General features: G+C 54.8%; 1 protein-coding gene across 4 annotated transcripts in view; it reads right to left on the bottom strand.

Moving 5' to 3' along the window:
- Cdh4 (cadherin 4) overlaps positions 1 to 25,961 on the bottom strand; it is a 498,494-nt gene that overhangs the window by 13,177 nt on the left and 459,356 nt on the right. For all 4 annotated transcript variants that reach the window (XM_040732662.1, XM_005074507.4, XM_040732664.1 and 1 more), the window contains 6 exons: positions 20,442 to 20,579; positions 13,687 to 13,872; positions 9,530 to 9,783; positions 8,810 to 8,952; positions 3,125 to 3,358; positions 1,478 to 1,711 (listed from right to left, as the gene is read on the bottom strand). In XM_040732662.1, coding sequence (XP_040588596.1) covers positions 1,478 to 1,711; positions 3,125 to 3,358; positions 8,810 to 8,952; positions 9,530 to 9,783; positions 13,687 to 13,872; positions 20,442 to 20,579 — 1,189 coding nt within the window. The remainder of the gene's footprint in view (positions 1 to 1,477; positions 1,712 to 3,124; positions 3,359 to 8,809; positions 8,953 to 9,529; positions 9,784 to 13,686; positions 13,873 to 20,441; positions 20,580 to 25,961) is intronic.

The following is a 25,961-nucleotide window of genomic DNA, read 5'->3' as shown; positions in this document are numbered from 1 at the left end:
TACCAGGCGGTGGTGGCGCACGCCTTTAATCCCAGCACCCGGGAGGCAGAGGCAGGCGGATCTCTGTGAGTTTGAGGCCGGGCTGGACCCCCGACAGCCTCCAAAACAATACAGAGAAACCCTGTCTCGTAAAACCAAAAAAAAAAAAAAAAAAAAAAAAAAAAAAAAGAAAGAAAGAAAGAAAGAAAGAAAGAAAGATGGCAGCTAGCTCAGAGGCCAGAACCTTGCGAGCAACAGGCAGTATTTCTTTCAAACATAGGGCCAGGGGACTTCTTGATGTGGACAGGGAACTGGAGACAGCAGGGGCGGGGGAGCCTCCTACCTCTGAGAATTTAAGCAGAAACCAGAAGCCTCGAGCTACTCTCCACCAGATCAGGTGGCCAGAGAGCCAGCTGTACAGCCGGTATCTCAGATAGGTCACCGGAGGAGGCGTGTGGAGGGAGCTTGGGGGAGAAGGGATGTGCCCCTCCATGCCTAACTCTCTGAGAGGGCGACAAGGCTGTCTGTACTCGGATCCCTGGCTTAGTACACTCAAGAGGCTGGAGAGGGAGGGGCCCAGGCTCCTTCTCTGGATGCTAGGTCTGCTCTCACATGGGTCCTGCCTACTGTTGTGTTCTCCGTCCCTGTCTCTTGTGTCTTCAGAGGAGAGGGCAGGCCTCAACCTTGCCCAAGAGCCACCTCCTCCACAGTAGGGCTATTTCTGATCCCACATAAAGAAGATACCCCACTGACTGTCTGATCGAAGGGCTTGGCCAGATGTAGTTAGAGGAAGCCCTGGTCTTGGGTGTGGCTCGTTCTCATCCAAGTGTTGGACCTGATGCCTGATCCTTAGGCCTTTCCTGTGCATGGTGGAGGCCCTTTAGCTCAGTGTAATTAGGAGAGGGGCTGTTGACCCTCTGCCACGACTGCTATGTGGTCTCTGGGCTACTGTGGACCAGGGCAACTGTCCAGGTGGGGGATGGGTACATCAGCATCGTTTCTAAGCATCCTTCTTTTTCCCTATTGCCCTTAATTCTGAGCAGGGAGTCTCACGGCTCTTGGAAATGCAAGAAGCCACTGGAGCATGTGACACCACCAGAGCCAATGAGCATACTCCATTCCCAGATAGAGACTGGTCCTGAGACACACGTAGGTGCTGGGGGCTTGGGTGGGATGTTGACAGACTGACAGACGGGAACTGTCATTCCCTCAGTGTTTACTACTGGAGAGTGACCTGCACATATTGGGGACCGGGAGAAGGTCAGTCTGGGGGCCCAGGGGCCCTTGGGAAGCAGAGTCCGATGATGACCAGACCTGGGTAGTGACAAGGTGGGAGATCTTCCTTTCTTATCCCGTATGGGACTGGTTTGGTAGGACCTCTGGGAGGTTCCCAGTAGACGGGAAGCTGCTGAAGGAAGTGGCCGCGGAGCTAGGGTCTCACTCCCACATGGCTGTCTGTGGGACACGGGACGCCTGTACCCGTGAAGCCCATACTCACTCAGCAGGATCACGATGCAAATGAGGATAGCCACAATGGCGCCCGTGCCCAGGCCAGCTGCAGCCACTGCGCCTATGGCGGTGCAGTCACCATTCTCATCACACGGGCACACCTTGACTTTTATGATGGACGTGTTGGACAGGGGAGGGTTGCCGGAGTCTGTGACGATGATGGGGACATCGTACACCCCTGCCTCCAGGTACAGAATGCGCAAACTCAGCTGGGCGTAGTCACCTGGAATGAGGAACGGCAACGTTGGGCCAGTGGTCAGTTCTCCTTCCCAAGGAAGACTTCCACAGGTAGCCACTGAGTCTGACAGCGCGAAAATCTCTCCCTCACACACATGTTCATGCACATAGATCATGCACACATATGTACACAGAGCATGCGCACACTCTCACAAGCGCACACCTGTGTATGCACACACATCATGCACACATATTTACTCTCCCACTCATGTACACGCGCAAACACACACACACCAAACTATTAAGTTAAGCACACTGAGTTGGGGAGATGGTTCCATTGGTGAAGATCTTGCCGCACAAGCACAAGGGTCTGAGTTTTTGGCCCCCAGGACTCATGTAGAAAACCTGGAACAGAGAGTGCATACTTAATAGTCCCGGAGCTGGCCGGGCGTTGGTGGCACACACCTTTAATTCTAGCTCTAGGGAGACAGAGGCAGGTGGATCTCTGTGAGTTCGAGGCCAGCCTGGTCTACAGAGCGAGTTCCAGGACAGCTTCCAAAACAATACAGAGAAATCCTGTCTCTAAAAACCAAAAAAAAAAAAAAAAAAAAAAAAGTCCCGAGCTGCCCACAGAAGCAGGCAGAATTTTGGAGCTTGCTGGCCAGCCAGAGGGGACCTGCCTGAACCATCAAGGTGGACAGCTCTCAAGGCACCACAGTGGAGTTTGCCTGTGACCTCCTGTGTACACACACATACATGCATCTGCACATGTGTACCTGCACACACACACACTGACACACAAGGCCAAATCACTGACCATATCAAGAGAGAGAGTCAGCATGAAAGAAGAAGAGATGATTTCCTGGATGTATAGAGTTTTATGAAATTGATTAGGGGGGAAACAAACCCTCCCAAAGAGAAAAGGCAAAGGTGTTAAGCAGGAACCCAAACCTCTATGTGTGTGAATGCTCCCCCCCACCCGGGGAGCCCAGAGACGGAAGAGAGCAGTGGCTTTGCGGCTTTGCTTCCTGAAGAAACGCCCTGGTCACGTCGGCAAGGGCGTGACCCGTCGGTAGTTTTGCTGGTGGAAGCATAAATGGGCGCTGTATCTCTAGGAAATTGTAATGATCCTAAGGCTGGTCACACCTGAGAATAAGGTCACCCTGTCATCCTATCTCCTAAGAGGATGCAGCCTTCAGGGGCCAGCCAACCCACAGTGGCTGCCAGCATGGTCCAAGCTAGGCCCTTTCTAGAACATCAAGGCACTAGGAGCAAATGAATGGCTTTGTGGTGGAGACATGGGGTAAACACGGCCATATGCCCCAGCCTTGTGTGAACTGTCTGGGAGGGCTAGGGCCGTCTCTCGTCTATGGGGCACACTGGTCTTTGGTGATGGATCCTGGACTACATCCTAGATCCCGGCTCTACCTGTCCGGGGCTCTGCTCGGGGTGGGCTCACCGTTTAGACGGGTGATGGTCCAATTTTTCCTCACTGTGGTGGGGATGAAGGGCAACTCGAAGACATAGGGGCCGATGTTGGGGTCCATGTCAGCGTCGGCGGCGGTGATGTTGATGGCGTTGAGGCCTGGCCGCTCGCAGATCTGTGCCTCCTTGGGCAGCAGCTGTGGTGCGTTGTCGTTGATGTCAATGAGGTAGATCTGCAGGGTCCCAGTGCCGCTGGCTGGGGGGATCCCTGCAGGACAGATAGGGGGTGAACACACAGGGCCCTACGTAGGGATGGCACACAGCCACATGCTGGCTAGAGTCCATTTGCCATCTCGTACTCTGCTGTAGGGAAGGACAGGATACTCTTTCCTCCTCAGGGGCTCTCTGTGCGGACAACTAAAAAAAACTTTTCTTTGAGAATTTTTTTTGTTTGTTTTATGTGTTTGCTTTCTGCCTGCACGTGTCTCTGCACCGCAATTGCGTAATGCTCACAGAAGCCTAAGAGGAACTGGAGTTACAGGTGGTTGTGAGCAGCCATGTGGGTGCTGGGAATTGAACCTGGGTCCTCTGGAAGAGCTGTCAGCCTCTCTTAATTCTTGAGCCATCTCTCTGGTGCCCGTACAGCCAACTTTGTGGACCACGAGGACCGTGGGGCCTGGGGGGAGCCAGTCGGGTTAGGGTTAGAGTTTCTCTGGCTACCACTTGCCATGGGACCAGCTTTGAGGTCACAGCAGTGTTTGCTCTTGAAGCTCCAGCTTCCCAGTTCTAAGAACCCAGTACTGCATTCCTGCCCCGGGGCCTTTGCCCATGCCCACCAGGGTCATACTGCCCCGGGGCCTTTGCCCATGCCCACCAGGGTCATACTGCCCCGGGGCCTTTGCCCATGCCCACCAGGGTCTTACTGCCCCGGGGCCTTTGCCCATGCCCACCAGGGTCTTACTGCCCCGGGGCCTTTGCCCATGCCCACCAGGGTCATACTGCCCCGGGGCCTTTGCCCATGCTCACCAGGGTCATACTGCCCTGGGGCCTTTGCCCATGCCCACCAGGGTCTTACTGCCCTGGGGCCTTTGCCCATGTTCTTCCCAGCAGAGGAAGGTTCCTCTCTTCCCCTCCTTCTTCCATGGCTTTTCCCACCACCTTTATTTCCTCCCAGCTTCTCTCGCTACTAAAATGGCCCTGTCAGCTTGCCCCACCCCAATCTCTGTGGGGGCAGAGACTGTTGTGTTTACCACTGTCCACTGGGGGGTTATATTTCCAACTAAGATGTGATCCTAAGTTCTGGTCTTCACTCTGAGTGGAGGCCTGGTGTGTGGCGCTTCCTCGAAGTCCCCAGGAGAGCTTGGGCACGCACGGCACTCTTCCTGGTTCTCCTTCTGTTTGCCAGGCTGTGGTGACGATGCCGGGGGTGGGGGGAGGGAGGGGGGAGCGTCCATTCTTGACCACGCCGTGGTGCAGCATGGCCACGGAGTGAGTGGCGTGGGCATGGCTGTCAAATCTTACCCTGTCTAGCAGCCTTCAGATTTCTCCACCTAAGTTGCTGGTGTGGCTTTGGACGTGTTCTGTAACCCAGGCTGACCTGGAGATTGTGATCCCCCTGCCTCAGGCTCTTGAGTAACTGGGATTACAGGTATGCGTCACCAGACCCCGGGTGAACGTCTCCCCTCCTCTCCCCTCCCCTACCCCTTTGCGGTGCAGAGCCTCACACATGCCAGGCAAGTGGTCTATCACTGAGCTATATACCTCCAGCCCTAGCACTCCTTAATGTGAGAGAAAACCCCTTTCGGTCTTGTTGGAGTTACTGCTATCTCATCAGAAGCCACCTCCACTGGGAAACAGTCTCTGCCAGGCAGGGGCTTGGTTTCTTCTACTCTCTGATAGGCACCTGGCCCTCAATGAGTTCTCCCAGGCAAGGCTTCTGAGTCTGTGCAGATGCTTGGCCTTCGATGGGCTCTCAGTGAGTGAGATGGCGGCGGTGGTCAGAGCCATGTGGAACACTGACCTCTGGCTCACTCACAGGCCTGTCGTCACCCATGAGGGAATGAGGTTTTCAAGAGATAGGAGCCGGGTGTTGGTGGCGCACGCCTTTAATCCCAGCACTCGGGAGGCAGAAGCAGTTCGAGGCCAGCCTGGTCTACAGAGCAAGTTCCAGGACAGCCTCCAAAGCAATACAGAGAAACCCTGTCTTGGAAAACCGAGAGAGAGAGAGAGAGAGAGAGAGAGAGAGAGAGAGAGAGAGAGAGAGAGAGAGAGAGAGAGAGAGAGAGAGAGAGAGAGAGAGAGAGAGAGAGAGAGAGAGAGAGAGAGAGAGAGAGAGAGAGAGAGAGAGAGAGAGAGAGAGAGAGAGAGAGAGAGAGAGAGAGAGAGAGAGAGAGAGAGGAGGGTTCTCCCATTCTGCTAAGGAGAACGTGGAGGCCCAGAGAGGCCAGGGCTCTTCCCAGGAGCAACACTGTTTTATACACTGTAAAGTTGTATCACTCTGAACGGTTTAATAAAAAGCTGAATGGCCAATAGCTAGGCAGAATTTCTTTGCAGAGAGGATGCTGGGAAGAAGAAGGCAGAGACCCAGGGAGATGTGGAGCCGGCAGGAGAGGTAGTATGGAGACAAGGCAATAAAGTCACGAGGAGGAAAGTAACTGAACAGAAACTGGGTTGATTTAAGTTGTAAGACCTAGTTAGAGACAAGCCTAAGCTAAGGGTGAGCTTTTATAATTAACATAGGTCTCCATGCCATTTGAGAGCTGGTCGCCCCTCCAAAAAAATCCATCAACAGATGGCATCCAATATGGGAGCTTAAATATCCAAACGTAGGGTCTGAGAGAGCTGAGGAAAGTTCTGGAGAAGGAGCCGGAGGTGGCTTTCTAGACCTGCAGTGTCTCAGGAGGGCCAGTGCTCAGTGTCCAGGGGTTCTGTTACCTGCAGGCTGGACCCAGCTGCCAGGGTCATGTGCCAATGCTGTGTTCTCCGCTAAGCTGTGCCTACAACCGACATAGCAGTTTAAGATTTGTCTCTTGTGATCCGACACAATGCCCACATTCATTCCCAAGAGGTGGAGTGGGTGGTTTTTGGTCATTCGGTGGGTTAAGGATATTTGTCATCACTTAGGGGTCATCCCTTGGTTACAAATTATTACTGGTCATAGCCGGGGGGGGGGGAGGAACAAAGGATGTTAGATTTAGGGATCTCTTTCTGAAGGGAAAAAGGGGGATATAGTATAGAAATGATGGGATAAAGGGGTAGATTGTCGAATCTACTTTTAAACAACCACTAATCTCGGATATTTTACATTGGTATGGATTTTGTATATTGATAAAAATTAAGATTATTTTTGTTATACCGTATGCATGTTTCTACTCTTATTTAAGATTTTGTACTTTATGCAGCTCGTTTTTTAAGGCTATGCAAAGCTTTTAGTCTTTGAGATATATTTAGGATATTAAATAAACACAGGTTAGTAGCTAGTCCACTGTAACAAACTATAGTAATGTTAAGAATGTTTTCAAGGTCGAACAGAGATATATTTTGAATAGATAGATGGTTTTTGAACACTTCAAAGACCTACAGAATATGACACTTAGACTGTTTTAGTAATGTGAGACTTTTCGTAACAGTGAGACATGTCTGCTCCTGGCAATACCAAAAAGATGATGGGCATCAAAGAACCTCCACAAGTTGTTTGTTTCCTTTGTGGCAAAAGTTAGTCATTGGGCAAGAAACTGCCCTTGCCTTGACTGACTGCTGACAGTATACCATCAAAATTGGCTAACGAGGACACAAAGAAAGTGTCTGCCAAACTTTGCCAAGACAGGGTAGGATAGCCCTTCAAAATTCCTGTTTCACAGAGAAGTCTGCCAGATATTCTAGGCCTGTAGGTCAAAAATGGATGCCCCAATGTTACAGAGGAACCTTGGGTGACTGTCCAGGAAGCCATCTTTCTGTCATTTCTCTTAGTTTTGGAAGTTGCCTGTTCTGTGTTTCCTGTTATACCCTTCTTGGGTCTTTGATGGCGTGGAAGACTAGATAGTTATAGTTACAGTTTTCCTTAGTATTGATAGAAAGTAAATTAGGTACAAACTTTTCATTTGTTAACATTAATACCTTTCCTTTCTATTTAAGGCAATACCTGATAACTGTTGTTATTATAGATAGTTTCACTATGTTAGAGTTAAAACCTTTCCTTTTTATTTGGACAAAAGGAGGAAACATTGTGGAATAATATTTTTGTACACTGTGAAGCTGTGCCACTCTGACTGGTTTAATAAAAAGCTGAACGACCAATAACTAGGCAGGATTTCTGGGCAGAGAGGACTCTGGGAGGAAGATGGAGATGCCAGGAGACACAGAGCAATCAGAATGGGCAATATGAATGAGGTAATAAAGCCACAAGGTAGAAAAATTAATAGAAATGGGTTAATTTAAGTTATTAGAGCTAGTTAGGAGCAAGCCCAAGCTAAGGCCAAGCTTTCATAATTAATAACAAGCCTCCGTGTTGTTGTTTGTGAGCTGGCGGCCCAGAGAAAAATCCATCTACAAGAACCTGCACTGATTTCCTCATCATGACCCATCATCCTTCCTGCTCCATTCCTCATGCTCTTTCTCTGTGCTGCCTGCCCAGCACCTGCCCAGTACCTGCTCATGCCCAACACCTGCCCATGGCCAACACCTGCCAAACACCTGCCCATGCCCAACACCTGCCCAACACTTGCCCAACACCTGAGCAGCACCTGCTCATGCCCAACACCTGCCCATGGCCAACACCTGCCCAGCACCTGCCCATGCCCAACACCTGCCCATGCCCAACACCTGCCCAGCACCTGCCCAGCACCTGCCCATGCCGAACACCTGCCCATGCCCATCACCTGCCCATCACCTGCCCAACACCTGCCCATCACCTGCCCAACACCTGCCCATGCCCAACACCTGCCCAACACCTGCCCAGCACCTGCCCATGGCCAACACCTGCCAAGCACCTGCCCATGGCCAACACCTGCCCATCACCTGCCCAACACCTGCCCAGCACCTGCCCATGCCCAACACCTGCCAAGCACCTGCCCATGCCCAACACCTGCCCAGCATCTGCCCAGCACCTGCCCAACACCTGTCCAGCATCTGCCCAGCACCTGGCCAGTGCCTGACAAATGCCTGCCAAGCATCTGCCCAGCACCTGCCCAGTGCCTTCCCAGAGTCTGCCCAGCGCCTACCCAAAACCTGCCCAGTGCCTGCCCAGAGCCCTCCCTTTCTCCCAGGGCTATCAGGCCTTCCCTGACTCAGAGTCCCAGGGTTAGGGTGGACACAGGCCTTCCTGCCTTTCCTAGCTAGGGTGGCAGCTAACAGTGTTGGAGAATGGCAGATCTGTTGTCACCACCCAGTTATATGTGGGGAAGCTGAGAAGCCAGGGCAGTCACCTGCCACTACATTTCCTGGTTCCTGACTACCCTGGACGCATGAGTGTATGATGGGCAGTGGGGACACTGTGTGGGAGCATGGTCAAAGGAGTAAGCGGGTTTTTAGGTGAGTAAGTTTGGATGATAGGAGGGGGCAGGATGGGAGCAGTGTTGTGCGACAAAGCCGCAAGTTCATGGCTGCCTGCAGAGACTTCCCTCTGGGTACCACTGGTCCCCCTCGCCAGCACCTGCACCCCCCCCACAACCCCAGGACATGGGACACAGCTATGACAGTGCCTTCCTGGAGTGGGACACACCATTGTCAGCAGCCAGGAAGGTGGCCTCATATACATTGTTCTTCGTGTAGAGTGACTCTCGGTCCAGGACTGCAGCCGTGGTGATCTGCCCATTGGATGTATTGATGTGCAGCCAGTTGGCGGGATCAGACAGCTTCGAGTACCTGTGGACAGGAAGTCGGAGGCAAGGTGAGGGCCCGGTGCTCTTCACCCAGGCAACCCTGCAGTATCCTAGGGGGCCACGGCGTCAGCATCCTGGACCATAGCACAACGGCATTGCTGTCCCCTCAGGGTGCGTGGAGATTCCGCACACCTCTGTGTCCCTCCGGCCACAGCAGTGGCTTAGGTCCTGTGGTAGGTGGTCTAGATTCTGTAGGACTCAAGGAGGCTGTGCTCTCATCAGCTACATTTTGCAGGTGGCTATTCTAAGGTACAGAGAAGGTAAGGGGCTTGCTTAGGCCACACGCCACTGTCAGAGGAACCCTGGTTCCATAGTCTCGCATCTTCCTTGTCAGCCCGGACATGGTGACGGTGCTTATCTGTGCCCAAGGCTGTCCTGTTAAGCGACTCCCCAGGGTGGGCTGCCTCTAGATTGAGCCAATGCCTCAGGTCTGGACAGGGTACCTCTTGTCCTTCCTCTTTGTACTGGGATTCCTGGTTTTTAGGCTACTTTGACACTGTGGGACTCTTTTGTGCGGTGAAGAGAGGGTCGGACAAGGCCAGGCCACACTAAGCACTCACCTCACGGCTTGCTGCATGAACCGGTCGGGGTCCACTGCAGAAAAAGTGGTGAGCGCCGTGCCGGTAGGCACGCCCTCCTCCAGACGGATCAGTTTGTGGTTGGAGGGGAAGTAGGGGGCCTCGTTGACATCAGTGACGGAGATGGTCACCCCTGCTGTGGACTGGAAAGACATCTGGATCCCACTGGCCAGGGGTGCCTGGTTGGACACCATGACAGTCAGCATGAAGGCGCGGTTGAGCTCGTAGTCCACTGCCTGGAAGAGGGGACAGGTGAACTGGGGGGCTTCCTATAGCGGGTGTGGGTTGGCCATCCCGCACTGGCGGGTGACTCTCCCTGCCTTGCTTTGTCTGATCACCACTGTCCCTCTACATCAGACCCTTGTTTCTGATGTCTTCTGGCCAACCCAAGGAGAGAGGGGTTGGAATAAAACTCTAGCCAGCAGCTCCCCATGCCTTGACGAGGAAGAGGCTGGGCTTCTGGGGCATGGATCTTTCGGCCTTAGCTTCCCAAGTGTTGGGATTTGCAGGTGTGTATCTCCATGCCTGGCTTCATGATCGCTCAGTAGCAATTCCTTAATTACTGTGTGGGCGGAGCAATGGCCTCCAAGATACCCAGGGACAAATGTGCTGAGGCTCTTGAGAGTCACTGCAGCCACCGGAAGCTCAGAAAATGCAACCAAGAGCCAGGAGTAATGATGGCCAAAGGTTGACCTTGGTTTCAGGGTGGGTAAGATGGATCGGTGAATAAAGACAGCTGCCGCCGTGTCCGAGGATGTAGAACCCACGTGGTTGGAGCAGAGAACCAGCTCCTGCAAGTTGTCCTCTTGCAGGGGTAGCACATGTGTCTCCCCCGGCCCCACACTAAATAAAATAAAAGTTTGAAAAGTACGTTTTTTGGGGCTGGAGAGATGGCTCAGTGGTTAAGAGCACTGGTTGCTCTCCAAAGGACCTGGGTTCAAAACCCAGCACCCACATGGCGGCTCACAACAGTCTATAATGAGATCTGATGCCCTTGTCTGGCCTGCAGGCATGCATGCAGACAGAACACTGTATACATAATCAATAAATAAATCTTTAAAAATAAAGAAAAGTAAGTTTTTTCAGGACACAGCAGTGCATGCCTGCTACCCTGCACTCAGGGGTCCGAGGCAGGAGGACTGCAAGCTCGAGGTTGGCCTGGAAGACATAGGGAAAATGTCTCAAAACCCCAGACCAAGCCCAGCCAAGCAACGACATCTAAGCCTTTTGCTGACCTAGCTTTTCCTTGGGCTTGGTGCCAGCTTTGTGTTCCCAGTTGGAGACTTAGGGTCATACGAACGTAGTTCCGGGGTCGGAAATAAAATGTGTGTCCCTGGGCTAGAGTCCAGCAGCGGGGCCGGTTCCTTCCAGAGACTCTCACACATTTCCACTCTGGAGAGTGGGGTCCTGCGGCTCTTCAGAGCCGGCTGTGGCTGCCTGCCTCCAACCTCTTCTGACTCCTGCCTCTGTCTTCACATTCCCTCTTTGTGCTGGTTAGTTTAGGTCAACACAAGCTAGTGTCCATTTATTTATTTGTTTGTTTGTTTGTTTATTTATTTTGTTTTTTCAAGGCAGGGTTTCTCTGTGGCTTTGGAGGCTGTCCTGGAACTAGCTCTTGTAGACCAGGCTGGTTTTGCACTCACAGAGACCCGCCTGCCTCTGCCTCCTGAGTGCTGGGATTAAAGGCGTGCGCCACCAACGCCCGGCTGCATCCTTTTAAAGGAGGGTACCTCAGTTGAAACAAGCTGCTACCAAGTTGGCCTGTGATAAATGGATGATGTGGGAGGACCCAGCCCCCTGTGGGTGGGGCCACCCCTGAGCAGGTACTGGGAGAAAGCAGCTGAGCAAGCTATGGGGGACAATCTAGGAAGCCACACTCCTCCACGGCTCTGCATCAGCTCCTGTCTCCGGGTTCCTGCCCTGGTTGAGTTCCTGCCCTGACTCCCCTCAATGATAGACTGTGCATGGGACACGTGAGCAGAAATAAACCCTCTCCTCCCCCCCCCGCAAGTTACTTTTGGTCATGATGCTTATCACTGTAATAGAGACCCCAACTAAGACACGCCCTGACCTTTCTGCTCCCCCTCTCAGAGACCTCTGAGGTTGCACTGGGCCGACCCAGATGGTCCAGGCTTTCCTCAAACCTTAAGACCCTCAACACTGTTACATCTACAAAGACCCTGCTGCCATCTGGGACAGCCACAGATTCTAGAAAACAGGCACAGGGTCCTGGGGGAAACAGCACTGAAGACGTTTCCAGGCCCCTGCTTTTGAGAAAGGCTTCTGCATCCGGTCGGAACTCAGGAAAGTGCTGGACGAGGGGATGCTGAGAGCGGCCCATGTGAGGAATAGACCGGAACCCTGAATTACGTCAGCAGATGGACGGTGCAGAGCTTGCTCGGTGCACTACCCTGCAGCCTGCTGTCACTTTATGGGAGGGTCTGTCTGTCACCACCCGAGTCCACAGGCCATATCTTGATGGCCTTAAGCAAGACAGCCATAGACCACAGCTCCCTAGCTCCCAGCCTCTCCCTGAAGGACCCTTCCTGGCTAACTCTTTCTTCAAAGGAGGCTCGAGAGAACATGGCTAGGGCACTTGCTCAGATGACGTCAGGCGTCCAAAGTCACCTGACTCAGGGCAAAGGTAGGTAGGATATGAAGCCTGACAGTTACGGGTTACGGGGGATTCACGTGGCAGGCCACATGGCTCCCTGTCTCTTACTGTAGGCCTGCCTGGGTCGTCATGAGCTCTGTTTGGGGAAGGGCTTTGCTGGGGGGGCCGGCTTCCCACTTCCGTCTGTGTTCTACCTTCAGGTGCCAACCCTTGTGCTGGGCCTGACTCCCGAGTCTGTGGCTAAGTGGATCTGAACCCAGCCCTTCTCTGGATACCTATCCTTGGAGCCCCGGATTGCGGTGTCCTAGTATGCTACTATGTGAGGAATTAAAAACTAGGTCATCAATAGTGCCGCTGGGCACGGGAAGGAAATATAGGGACTGGTGTCTAGAAGTATCCAGAGGGGGTGCCAGAGAGGCCGCTCCCTGATGGCGACCTTGGTGAGCCCTCACTTTACCCAAGCCCTGAGTATGATCTCATCGCTCCGTGGTATTTATTTACTATGCCCACCTGTCATTGCCCCCAGGACCTGGAGCATGGCCGGGCCTGTGCTCTGCCTCCTTAGGCTCAGGTATTGCTGGCGAGGTCAATGTACAAGTGGGAATGGGCTGGTCCCTCCTTGCCCTATCTCTGCCCAGTTTGTACTGTGTGGTTGGATGCCATACAGGTACAGATATCTATAGGGCCTGTGCCTACGGGGTCACTTGGTTTGGACCCACGACCACCCCGGCTGGCTGCAAGTCTGACATGGTATCCAGGGTAGAGTAGCCTGTGCCTTCTCTTGAAAGGTCTCACAGGGGCTTTTAGACCTAGTCCTGGTTCCTCTGTCCTTAAACCCCAGGTGCCGCCAAGCTCCCAGAACTGGTACTGCACTGTGACAAGGTCTTCCCCAATGACTGCCAATGCCCAGAGCCCCTCCTGGAAGCCCCAGGCAGAGGTCAAGCCAATTTGCTCTAACAGGCTGCTTCATAAGACTGTGGAAAGAACTTTCTCTTTGTGCTTATCAGTCCTTCCAGAAAGACTATGGCTAATCAAATCCACAGACAGGTAAAATAAAAACACACCTGTAATGTGGAAGCCGATAGAAAATTTGTTCTGACAGTTTCATACTCACTAAGGTGACACCCACCCCCAAAGACTCTTGGCTCAAAAGGGAGGCCCGAGCGCAGCCTGGAGAGGTGCGCCCCAGCATCAAGCCAGAGAGCAGGGACCTAACACATCCTCCTGCCTCTGAGAGCTGTGCCACCGGGCGTGTGTGTGGCCTCATCAGAAGCAGAATCTTGTTCAGAAGAAAATGCCAGTGAGGACATGAAGGCCCGAATCTGAACCATTTCTTCTTTCCCAGTGGAAAATGGTGGGTGAGCGGTGGAGCCAGGAGGTTCAGGAGTTTAAGGTCAGCTTTGGCTGCACAAGTTTATAAGAGACCCTGTGGAGGTTGTCTCCAAAGGGTTTGGCCCTCTGCCCTAGGTGGCTGATGGACATGCATGCTCCTGGAGCGGGGAATGTGCTGGTAACAGTCACCCACCTTCACCACGGTGACCATGCCCTCATTGGTGACGGGGTCTGTGCGGACAGTGAAGTGCCCCGAGGGGTCCCCACTGATGATTCGGTAGACCGCGTTCCAGTTGGGTGAGTGGGGCTGATCTCGATCCATTACTGTGAGGTTGGCTACTACTGTCTCCACACGGTTTTCGGGGACCTCTCCTGCAAACTGCAGAATGGAAGAAAGAGTATTAGGACCTCATATAGAGCCCTGGGGGCCAGCCTTGCTGGACCCGACCGACACTGGGGAGCGGTAGGGTCACACTGCTCTGGAGAAGACGCCCTAGGGGGATGGGACAGCTGGTGTTCACCGTGATGACAGAGTGCCCGGGCTCCTCAAGCTGAGGACCGGTAGCACCCAAGGCTCCCATCTGCTCCCATCTCCCAGAAAAAGCCTCACCTGTGCAGTGAGGGCTTGCACAGGCTCCCCTCCTACACTGAAGCTCTTCTCGTGTGCGTGGAGGATCAGAGGCAAGCGGCCAGGAGGGGTACATGGTGGAGAGCAGGGGTGGGGTGGGGGGAGCAGGACTCTAACAGTGGCAGCCGGAGGACGCTTCTGAGGGTAGCATGTCCTGGCTCCTGCCGCCATCAGGCCACTGCTCCAGGTAGCTTGGGATCGGCCACTGTGGCCGGTGACCAAACAGTACAGCGAGGTTGCAGTGTGTACCTGCGAAGGCTCCGGGGCCTCACTTGGAGTGGAGAGGAATGTGTCTGCTTTAGGAACCTGTGTCCCCCGTGTCCACCGCCAGCTGTGGCCCACTGCTGGGGCTGGCTTCTAGATTCTGTTCTCAGCCAGAAGCTCTGAGCTCACGGGCTCTGCTGTCTTGAAATTAGCAAGATACACACCTGTCTTGTCAATTCAGGATCAGATGGGAGCCTCCGTGCGTATCCTAAAGGATGTCCCCACAGTGTCCCCCAGGGCTGCTCCAGAACCTGCCTCTCCCAGTCTCCCGCTGGAGACTTCATGTGATTTTCAGGCTGTGGTCGTCCGAGGCCTGAGGCTACAGAGGGTCCCTTAGGAGGCGCCAGGAGAGTAAGGGAAGCAGGTGGACACAGCCCGCTTCCAGAGGGTCCTACTTTCAAACCTCCCCCTTTGCCAGATAGCACAGAGGGTGCATGAATCAGTCTCAGAGAGGACAGCAGACCTGAGTTGTGGGCATACATGGCCAGGGTCTGGCTTCCTCACTGGGCCCCCGGGCGCCTCTGTGTGTCTGGGTGAGGCTGCTGTTGCTGGTGGCCTCCATAGTGAGTCTCCCCTGCCCCCTGTCACTGACATTCTGAGGCAGCAATAGGGTTGCCACACTGTCTGAGTGTCCCCACACCACGATACGGGGCGCTTTCCTTGGAGGGAGGCCACGGGGGCTTAGGGGCACGCTGTGTTGCAGGCTGTGTCATGTCCTCCAAGTTCACATGTTGAGGCCCTTAGCTCCAGCACCTCAGCCTGTAACCGAGTCTCAAGAGGTGTCAGCATGAGTCTGGGAGTTGTCCTAACCCAGCCCGTGTGGCACCCTTGTGACAGACAGTCCCCAGTGGCACCTGTATTAGGGTGTATTAGTTATATGTTACACCCAGGCTATTGGGGTGGGTGCCTCTAGGAGGACCTTAAAACCTTGGCGCCTGTGGGCACAGATCCTTGACTGTTAAAGTTCAGTGGACGCCTGTGGGCACAGATCTTTGACTCTTAAAGTTCAGCGGACCCCTGCCCCTGGGGAAGCAAATTTCAGGCCTGGCAAATGAGCCATCTGCCCGTGACTGCCGCCTGCCTGCTCCGGTTTGGATAAGAGTCCCAGGTGTTGAAGATTTGGTCTCTAGACCGAGGCAGTGCTGGGAACAGGGTAGAAAGTATGGAAGTAGACGTGGGTTAGTGGGAGGGAGTCAGGTGAGGGGGTGGGGTTGTGCTCTTGAGGGGGTTACGGGGACCCCGACCCCTTTGTGTCTGTCTTGGCTTCCTGGCGACTAAGTGAGCAGTTTCGTCTGCTTCATGCTCCCACTCCCCATGCTTTGGGGTCTCAGCTCAGGTCCACAGTGACCACGGATGGGAACCTCGGAGGACACGCGCGGAAACAGGCTTCTCCTCACTGAACACCAGCGATCTCACTGTCACAGTTCAGAGATCCGATACCAGGTGCGCCACACAGCCTGGCCCAGTGCCCTCCAGATGGGCACTGCCCTTTATCCTGCTGGGAGGTGGCCTGTGGGAACACCGTGACCTTCTTCCGCCTCTCAGTCATTTAACTTAGTGTCACTCGCACCTGTGAGGGGACAGGCCATCTTGCACAGGCAAACAGCAAACGCCCCTGTGGTTGGGCTGCATAGGCTGGGCCTGCATGGCTCTCCCCCTCTGTCTTTAAAAGCGGAGGGACGGTGTGGAAAGCCTTGGGGATTGCTCCTGCCTTTTCACTGCTAAAGGCTGAGCTGGGCTAGGGCTGCCCCGTCTGTAGGTAAAGCCTGTGTATTGTTCAGGCGCAAGCTTCCTAGAACAATGCCCCAAACCCATCAACCACACACTAACGTAAAATGTAGACAAGCTTTCTGGGCTCAGAGAGGTCTGGGCATCAGCCGTGGCCACACAGCAAGAACAGATGAACAGTAGCTCAGGAGTGGCTGTGTGTGGGTGGGAGGGGCGGGACTTAGAGGAAGGACCCAGCTGCTGGGTCTCAGGGTTCCCCTGTCCCCATTGGGATCTGTGCATGGGGCAGGCTGGAGGCTCCGGGGACATGGTGTGAAGGTTGTTTTCCACCCCAGCCTGTCCTGCATCACTCTGGAGGGGAGTGCTGCTGGCAGGGATGCCCTGGGTGAGCTGTGGACTCTGCCCTCCAGGGGGCACTGCAGCTGCCTAGGAGCAGGAAGGAAATAACTTTAAATTAACACTTAAGGATAGAAATCGGAGCTGGCAAGTCCCTGCATCTCTTTAGCTTTGCCTGATTGTTCTTGATTAAGCTTCACAAAAATAGCCCATGTGTGGTGTGTGCCCAACCTGCCCGCACAACACCCCCACTGTGAAGCAAAGATGGGGTCCCGGGGCACCTGCCTGCCACTCATCTGGATGGGGCCTGGTAAGGGCCACCTGCAGCCCACGCATGTGCAGATGTCTGTGGAGGGCATGCTGAAGAAGAGGAGGCGTGAGGCTTGGCTTGGAAAAGTGTCCTGTACTCATGGAATTTCAGACGGCCGCCTGCTGGTCCCTCCTTGCCCTCCATGCCCCAGGGAAGCAGGAGTTCCCACCATCCCTCCTGGGTTTCACGGACCAACCTCTGGGAAGAGCTTGTGTGCCATTGTGTTCCAGCTGCTGTGACCCTCCAGATGTGACCCTCCAGTCTGGAATGGGCACAGGGGTGTGTTCTTGGGAGCACAGGTGGCCCTGATTTAGCAGAGGGTCTGAGCTCCATGTGATTATCCTGGGGTCCCACAGCACTGATGCCTGGCTTAGTAGTGCTGGCCTTGTAGGGAAAAAGGGCCAGCCAAAGAAACACACCCTGAGCAGAGCCAAAGAAACACATTTTGTCTCCGGAATCAGAGAAATACACCCTGGCCCTAACATTAGAGCCAAAGGCTAACAAGGACCTGAGCAGAAACCCAACCAATCCCTGAGCAGGAGATCTAGCCAATCTGAGCTCAGGGATTGAAATCTGGAAATCTCCCTGGAAAAACTCCACCCCTAAGAAGCTCTATATAAACCCTGTGCCTGTTCAGTTTGTGGCTTTCAGGCTGTCCAGCTGTCCTCTGTACCATGGCAGAGGCAGCCACTCTCTTGGATTCTTCCCTCCCAGTAAATCTCTCTCTCTCTCTCTCTCTCTCTCTCTCTCTCTCTCTCTCTCTCTCTCTCTCTCTCTTTTCATTTTTTAAGACAGGGTTTCTCTGTATTGTTTTGGAGGTTGTCCTGGAACTCGCTCTGTAGACCAGGCTGGCTTTGAACGCACAGAGATCTGCCTGCCTCTGCCTCCTGAGTGCTGGGATTAAAGGCGTGTGCCACCAACGCCCAGACCAGTAAATCTCTTGAATGAAGTTTGGGTGAGAACTTCCTTTGCTGGAGACAGACCAGAGAGGAGTGGAACAGGGCTGTAACACTTTCTCTGGTGAAACCTTCCCCTGGCTAAGCAGAGTTTAGGAGTTGTTACATTCCACTCCAGGGGACCTGAGCTGAACTGTAACAACTTTGCTGGGGAAGCCCTCCCCTGCTGGAGCAGAGTTGATACACTGGGGAAGCCTTTCCCTGGAGCAGGGCTCTAAGTTGCTACACTTACTGTGACCTGTGGTATTCCTTGACTCCCGATTGCCATCTGAGCTGCAATACTCAACATTCTTTGGTTTCTGAGTGCCAGAACCCCTTTCCATCTGAGCTGTAACACTCAGTATTCTGTGACTCCTGAGTGCCAGGATCCCTTTCCATCTGAGCTGTAACACTCAGTATTCTGTGACTCCTGAGTGCCAGGATCCCTTTCCATCTGAGCTGTAACACTCAGTATTCTGTGACTCCTGAGTGCCAGGATCCCTTTCCATCTGAGTTGCTGAAATGCTTACAGTCCTGATCCCCACCCCAACCAAACACAACCTAGAGTTATTTGGAAGAAGAACCTTATTTGAGAAAAATTCCTTCATCATATTACCTGCAGGCAAATCTGTAGGCAACTTTCTTGATTGACATCTGACGTGGGAGCACCTGGCTGGTGGTGGTCCTGGGTGCTATAAGAAAGCAGGCTGAGCAGGCCATGAGGAGTGAGCCAGTGAGCGGCACTCCTCCATGGTCTCTGCTTCAGCTCCTACCTCAAGGTTCCTGCCCCGGGTTTCTGCCCTGAGTTTGTTTCCTGGGGCTGAAACTATGGATCTGCTATCAGAATGCCCGAGCTAAATTAACCCTTTCCTCCCCAGGTTGCATCTGGTGATGACGTTTTATCGCAGCGGCAGAAACCCGATGAAGACAAGCGGGTTCGTGTCTGAGAGTGGCACCGGCTTCTGCTCCTAACAAGGTCACCGCGGGTGCCTTCCCTGCCCTCCTGCAACGGCTGGGGCAAAGCACGGTCTAGACCAGGAGTGGCCTCAGTGTGGGCACCAACTAACCGTCTCCACCAGCTGCCAGCCGGGAGTCCCTGCACTGTCACGGAATATGGTTGCCAGGCCGAGCACTGCCCACCAAGCTCTTCAGAGGCCTGTCCCTCCAGGCCCAGGCAGAAGGATGGCTGTGCCAGGGGTGTCGCTTACAGGTCTAGGGTCAGTGACTGCTTCACCGGAGTCTGGCCCTGGCCTTTCTTCCTCTTGTCTGATAGAGGGAGAGCAAGCCGACTGAATCCAGAGACAGGCCCCTTCGGCTTTCTCAAGGCCTCTTTTGATAGCGCACAAGCGCTTCTCCAGGGCGAGCAGCCTGGCCAAACCCTCTACCCCTCCTCCTTCCTGCTCCTGATGCTTGCCTTAAGGGACAGGACAGCGCTTGTTGTTGGCCATCTATTTGGCCACTAGATGGTGCTGTGGTCCAAGAGACCGGGAAGGTGGGGGCATGTTCATGTTCCTGCCTGGGCTCCATCCAGCCTTCTAGGCAGGCACCTTGACCTTAGGCAGACTGGCGTCCCCTCTCTTCCATCTCCACATGGCAGTCACTTTCAGGGTTCAGTACCAGCTGTTTCCCGTGGGCTGTGTGCCTGGAGCCCCACATCCTGGCCCATTACCGGGGGAGGGCCAGACTCTGATAGGGCAGACTGGTTGGGGCCTGATGGGAGAGTGTCCTCCCGTGTGTCTGTCTGACAAAGTACTCGTTACTGTTATGGACGCACGCCCCTCTTCTCTCTGCCTCTGACCTCCCGACCTCCTGACCTCCTGACGTCCCCCTCTGCATACCCTGGCCAGACACCTGCAGTCTGCCGTCTGTTCAGGGCTGGGCTGCACCATGTGTTCACAGGGGTGCATGCAGGAACCACTCTGGTCACAGCCCCGTTCACCCATCCATGGACTTGGGCGCCATGGAGGCGGATGCTAGCAAGCAGAGAGATGTCTGAGGCCAGGATGCTGGGAGGCCCGAAAGTGGTTATCACGTCTGCTGGCCACCAAGAGAGCCTAAGGGTCTCATAGACAGGGACCCTCTCCGCAGCATGGCTGCTCCGTGTGGGAGTCCAGGGGAGATGGGGGTCATGTGACTTACAGTTCTGTCTCCAGAACCTTCTCTCCCAGGGTGGGGTGGAGTATGTTCCTCTGACCCATGGCTAGAGGCTCACAGTGGACTTTCCGTACCGTAGTTGGGAGGGTACAAGAATGTTCAGCAAGATCCCTTGGCTTCTAGGGCCCCAGTGTCCAGTGTCTGCCCAGTCTTTACCAATTTCCTTGTCTGGGGATGGGAACCGCATGGGGGACAGCCACTGTCTACTGAGGACCAAGGTAGAGAGGGGACCCTTGCTTCAAGGACACACATGCCCATGGCCAAGGCTCAGCTGGGCATCTGGCAAGCAAGTCACACAAGCCTGCCCCAATATATCATAGCCTGATCGGTCACCTTCCCCAGACTTTACACACATCTCAGCAAGGTATCAGCCAATCACTTAATAGTGGGGAGCACCAGGCCCTTGGGGCTACCTCTCCACAAGAGTGTCTAGGCCCGTTCTTTCCCATTAGGGACGGCTGGCATGGTGTCCCTCTCTGTCGGTCGCCTATGCCTCAGTATTCGTTACTCACAATCCATTCAGCTCTTCTTCCCCTACTGAGAGGGACGTGCCAGCTCGGGGCGGCATCGCTGTGAGGATGTGAGGTACTCACCGTGCTGGTGGTGAATTCTGGAGGGTTGTCATTTACGTCTGTCACCGTGATGATGGCTGTGGCTGTGTTCGAGAGACCATAGTTAAGGTTTCCTTCCATGTCAGTGGCCTGGACGATGACTGTGTACTGCTGGACTTTCTGGAGGGGACAAAGACAATGGGTCGGTTTGGGCTCGGAAGATGGGAGATGCCGGCTTCCTCAGCGGGGTTCATCTTTGGCACAGGCTGCCTGGGACTTCCTGGGTCTGCGGCACCTGCTGTAGCCTTGTGGCGGGTGGCTGGGGCAGGAGGCCAACGTGCCCTTCAGCGGGTACAGGGGGGCAGAGCAGCGGGGTTCAGAGGGACCTGCGCCGTCTTCAGAGTGGGGTAGCAGGGAGGACAGTCTGCAGGGTGAAGGGGCAGGCTCAGGGCTGTCACTGTTGGAGTAAAGCTGAACTGGAGGCTAGGACTGGAGTCGGGGAAGGAATGACAGGCCAGCAAATGGTGAGACACAGCAGTGTGGCTCGCGAGCTCCCCAGGGAAGGAGAAAGCATCTGGACGCAGGCGTGCTCCTTGGAAGGCAGCAAGGGGTGAGGATATGCTGTGTCGGGCAACCAGGGAGTCACGTGACCCCTCCCCTGCTCACTGCCTGCAGGGAGAGGTGGAAACGCTGGGATCAAGCATCTCCCCTGACCAGAGGTGGCAGCGCTGGCCAGCCTGGGGGTCAGCTCTGTGGGGACCCTGGCCCTTCGCACTGGCACCACTGGGGACAGGGTAAACTCAGCACTGCCACCCGTGTGGCACTGGGAAAAAAGATAAACAGAAATAAAGAGGCACGTGCTTCTTATGGTTGAGTACATGTGCCTGCGTGTGTGTGTGTGTGTGTGTGTGTGTGTGTGTGCACGAATGCTTGTGGGCACGTAGGGTTGCGTGTAACCTGCATGCATGTGTGTGTGCATATTCATGTGTGTGTACACACCTGTAGGTCTCTGTGCTTATGTTTACAGTGTGCATGTCTGTGTGTGTCTGTGTGTGTGTACAGCAGCCTGCCACCAGAGGGCGAGCTGGGCTTGCTTTTGGACAGCAGGATCCTGGGAGGGAAGCTAGTCCAGCAAGACAGGAGAAATACTGCAGGGCCTCAGAAGAAGCAGGCCAGTCAGGCTCTAGAGTCTACTGCCTGCCTCTGAGCCCATGTGGGGGCTCAGTTGGGCAGCCTCTGCCCCTGTATTATCCCTCCAGGGAGATAGGACACATTTTCAGGAGGTGCTGTGTTCAGAGTCACCCCTACTGGTCACCTGCTTTCAAACCATGGAACCCCTTCCCCTGCTCCCATTCAGTACAGAGAACAGGGCAGGTGCCCCTGGAGCTGGTCCTGGTGAAGCTGCAGTGAATTCATTACAAAGCTATTTAACCATTTTCAAGTTTGAGAACAGGAAGCAGACATTCCTAGGGCTTTCACTCACCTCCTTCAGCCCAGCATGCAAACTCTGCAGAACACCCATCAATAATGCATCAGTCAGTATGCCCCAGATAGTACACGAGCTTCCTCAGCCTGTGCTCATATGCAACATCCCCAGCCTGTCCCTGTATGCAACATCCCCAGCCTGTCCCTGTATGCAACATCCCCAGCCTGTCCCTGTATGCAACATCCCCAGCCTGCCCCTGTATGCAACATCCCCAGCCTGCCCCTGTATGCAACATCCCCAGCCTGTCCCTGTATGCAACATCCCCAGCCTGTCCCTGTATGCAACATCCCCAGCCTGTCCCTGTATGCAACATCCCCAGCCTGCCCCTGTATGCAACATCCCCAGCCTGCCCTTGTATGCAACATCCCCAGCCTGTCCCTGTATGTAACATCCCCAGCCTGTCCCTGTATGCAACATCCCCAGCCTGTCCCTGTGTGCAACATCCCCAGCCTGCCCCTGTATGCAACATCCCCAGCCTGTCCCTGTATGCAACATCCCCAGCCTGTCCCTGTATGCAACATCCCCAGCCTGCCCCTGTATGCAACATCCCCAGCCTGTCCCTGTATGCAACATCCCCAGCCTGTCCCTGTATGCAACATCCCCAGCCTGTCCCTGTATGCAACATCCCCAGCCTGTCCCTGTATGTAACATCCCTTGCTAGCCTGGACTGTTGTCCAGCTAGCTGTGTTCTCTAGGTCAGCCTGAGTCCATATCTGGGAGCTCCCGACTTCCCCTCAGACGCTGCCCCCAGTGAGTTTTGAGACTGTCTTACCCACCAGGATGCAAGCAAGTCTCCTACTCATTCTGGGTTCTCTGACCCTAGCAGGTGGTCATATGGGGGTATAAATTGTAGGACCCCCCAAATCCCTTCATTCTCCATTGAGGCCGAAGCCATCGCTGGCCACTCTGCTCTGTTCAGGGCCGTTCGATCCCAGCTTCCCATGGTTCCCAGGGGTCGCTCCTCTTGGGCTTTCCCATCGGTCACCGATGGAACCTTTGTCTCCTCAGACCCTGGGAAGTGGAGCAGCTGAGGCCGCCCTCTTGTTGCTCAGCATCTAGAGACTGCTCTGTGCCCAAGAGCCCAATGAGGTGGTTGGCAGGGTAAGCACTGTGGAAACAGTGGAAAGCTGTACTTCAGGTCGGCACACGGCCTAGAACCCCACTCCTGGGTGTGGATCCAAGAGCTCAAAATAGTGTTCACACAAATGGTGTGCACCAGTGTGCACACCACACCATCCATCCACACAAATGGTATGTACCAATGTGCATACTGTACCGTACACACAAAAGGTATACACCAATGTGCATACTGCACCACCCACACAATGGTGAACACCAGTGTGCACACGGTACCGACCACACAAATGGTGTACACCAGCGTGCACACGGCACCATCCACAAAGGCCAGCCAGTCCATGATGGTTACTCAAAACATGGTATGTCCACACGATGGAGTATTGCTCAGCCACAAAAGGGAAAAGCCTTTGGACACCTGCTACGCCCAGATGAACCCCAAAGCCCTTGTGTCAGGTGACAGCAGCCAGTCCCACAAGCCACACGGGTGTCCCCATTAAGGAGAAGTGTTGACATGGGGCAAGTCCACAGAAGGCAGGGGGATGACACCAGCACTGTGGGGCTTCTTTTAGGGGCGACGGGAGAATGCCCAGGAGCTCTGCAGAAGTGATGGATGTGCAGCCCTGTGTGAGCGAACTGAGAGGCTGAATTCCACGGCATGCAAATTACAGCTCAAGCCGCTGGAGCCAGGCCTAAGGAGAAACCCAATTCTTCTCAGTGGGGTGCACCTAGCTCTTCCTTCCCACTGCTGCTGCCTGTGGGGGACCCAATGCAGGCCGTAAGCCTTGGGCTTGGAACATGCTGTGGGTGGCACGGCCCTGCGCTCATCAGCCGCCCAGTCTCTTGGGACCCGAGGGGACTCCGTTCACTATCCTCCATGGTTGCTGGGGGGATGCTGTTGGGGGTCTCACGCTTCCATACAACCCCAGGGTGACCCTTCCAGCAGGCTGAGCCCTGCCATGGAGCGGTCCTGCCCCTCTGCAGGCTGCTCAACCTATTCTCCTGCATCCCAGAGCCAGGGGGAGACAATTCCTGTGTGGATGGACCGTCGGGGTCACATGTGTCTACAGTGGCCCTGGGTCCCAGCATGGGGGGGAGGGTGTCTGCAGTGTGGGAGAGTCTTTCTTGCTCAGGGGTGGAGTGGGGAAGCTGCTTGCACATCTCACAGTGTGCCCAGGTTGACTCTTGGTGACAGCTCGGCACCAAGAAGTTGCCTAAGTGCAGAGCCAAGGCCACCAGCAGGGGCTCCTTGCAAGGGTGGCCCCCAGAATGGCTGATGTCTTGGGCAAACATTTCAGGGACCGTTGCAGTCTCTAGAGTCCGGGCTTCCCTAGCCTCCTCTCCTCACTCTAGGATATGAGTAAAAACCAGGTTCTGGGTCTGGAGAGATGGCTCAGTGGTTAGGAGCACGTACTGCTCTTGTTGCGGGGACCTGAGTCTGAGTCTGTGTCTCACTCCAGCTCTTCTGGGGGATTGAACTCCTCTCTCTCTCTCTCTCTCTCTCTCTCTCTCTCTCTCTCTCTCTCTCTCTCACACACACACACACACACCGTGTAATTAAAAATAATAATCACAAATCTTTAGAACAACCCCCACTCCCCAGTCCTGCGTGAGCCTCTAGCTGCTGAGTCAAAGTTTCTTGCTCACTGCAGCCTGGGGTGGAGGTGGTGGTGGAGGTGGAGGTGGAGGTGGAGGTGGTGGTGGTGGTGGTGGTGGTGGTGGTGGTGGTGGAGGTGGAGGTGGTGGAGGTGGAGGTGGAGGTGGTGGTGGTGGAGGTGGTGGTGGAGGTGGAGGTGGAGGTGGAGGTGGTGGTGGTGGTGGTGGTGGAGGTGGAGGTGGAGGTGGAGGTGGAGGTGGTGGTGGTGGTGGTGGTGGAGGTGGAGGTGGAGGTGGAGGTGGAGGTGGTGGTGGTGGTGGTGGTGGAGGTGGAGGTGGAGGTGGAGGTGGTGGTGGTGGTGGTGGTGGGGGTGGTGGTGGTGGTGGTGGTGGTGACTCTCTGCTACACCCCCTGGCCAGGGTGTGTGTGTGTGCTACAGAACCACCCAGGGGCTCCTGTCTGCCTTGTCCTGCCATCAACTCCTGGCACTGCCTGTATGACTCCCGAGGGGGCTCCCCTCCTCTTCCCTTCCAGCCAGCAGCTCTTTCTGCAGCATCAAAAGCAGAGAAAACGCAACTCTTCTCAGTGGGGTGCACACAGCCCCCTCCTCCCCCACTGCCGCTGCCGCCGGTGGGGAGCCAACAGCCTAGCAAGCCTCAGGCTGGAACATGATGGAGTCAGCTGTACTGCTCGCTTGCTCGCTGGCTGGGCTCTCGCCAGTCACTTGGTCCCTCCCCCCCCCTCTCTTCTCCGCTGGGCACCGCCCATGACAACTGAGGGCTTGTGGAGGCCCCCCCCCCTGCAAGGAAGGGAACCAGGCTGAGGCTGGAGTGGCAGGAGTGTCCCTGCTTCAAATCCTGAGGGCTGAGGGATCTAGGTACCTTCTCAGCCCTTCTTGGCAACCCCCTCCAGCTCTCAGGTGCCCCCTCCAGGCTGCTGACTGAAATTGCAGGCGGAACACTGCCCTCTTTTCTCTTTCCCTTTCTTTCTCCTTGAGGGTGTGGACTTGCCCACCCTTTGGGCTCCTGTCTTTCCAAGGCTCTTTCCAAATGAGGGCTCTTTGTTGCCGGTGTCTCCTGTTCTATGGGGGTGCTAGACAGTATCAGTGGACTCTGCCCGTGGGGCTTTTAGGAGTCAGTCACAGACATCAGCCATGCAGTAATGTCCCAAGGGGGACATTGTTTGAGAAGCAGGGCTCCAAGGAAGGAGGCAGGCAGTAAGTAAGGGAGAATGATCACTCCAGATAATGGCAAGGGCTGTGCAACCATGGGCAGTGGATGGCGGGCATGGGGTGCTAATTGAATTAACCACCACCTCTGGTTATAATACACTTGGGGAGGACTCTCGTGAGCAACGGGAATGGTTTCTGCTATGGCCCTGGGGGAGGTGGGGTGTGTGTGTGCGT

This window comes from Mesocricetus auratus, unplaced genomic scaffold (assembly GCF_017639785.1).
Source record: "Mesocricetus auratus isolate SY011 unplaced genomic scaffold, BCM_Maur_2.0 Super-Scaffold_100028, whole genome shotgun sequence".
NCBI classification, from domain to species: domain Eukaryota; kingdom Metazoa; phylum Chordata; class Mammalia; order Rodentia; family Cricetidae; genus Mesocricetus; species Mesocricetus auratus.
Note: the sequence above shows the minus strand (reverse complement) of the source record. Positions and strands in the feature narration are given on the sequence as shown.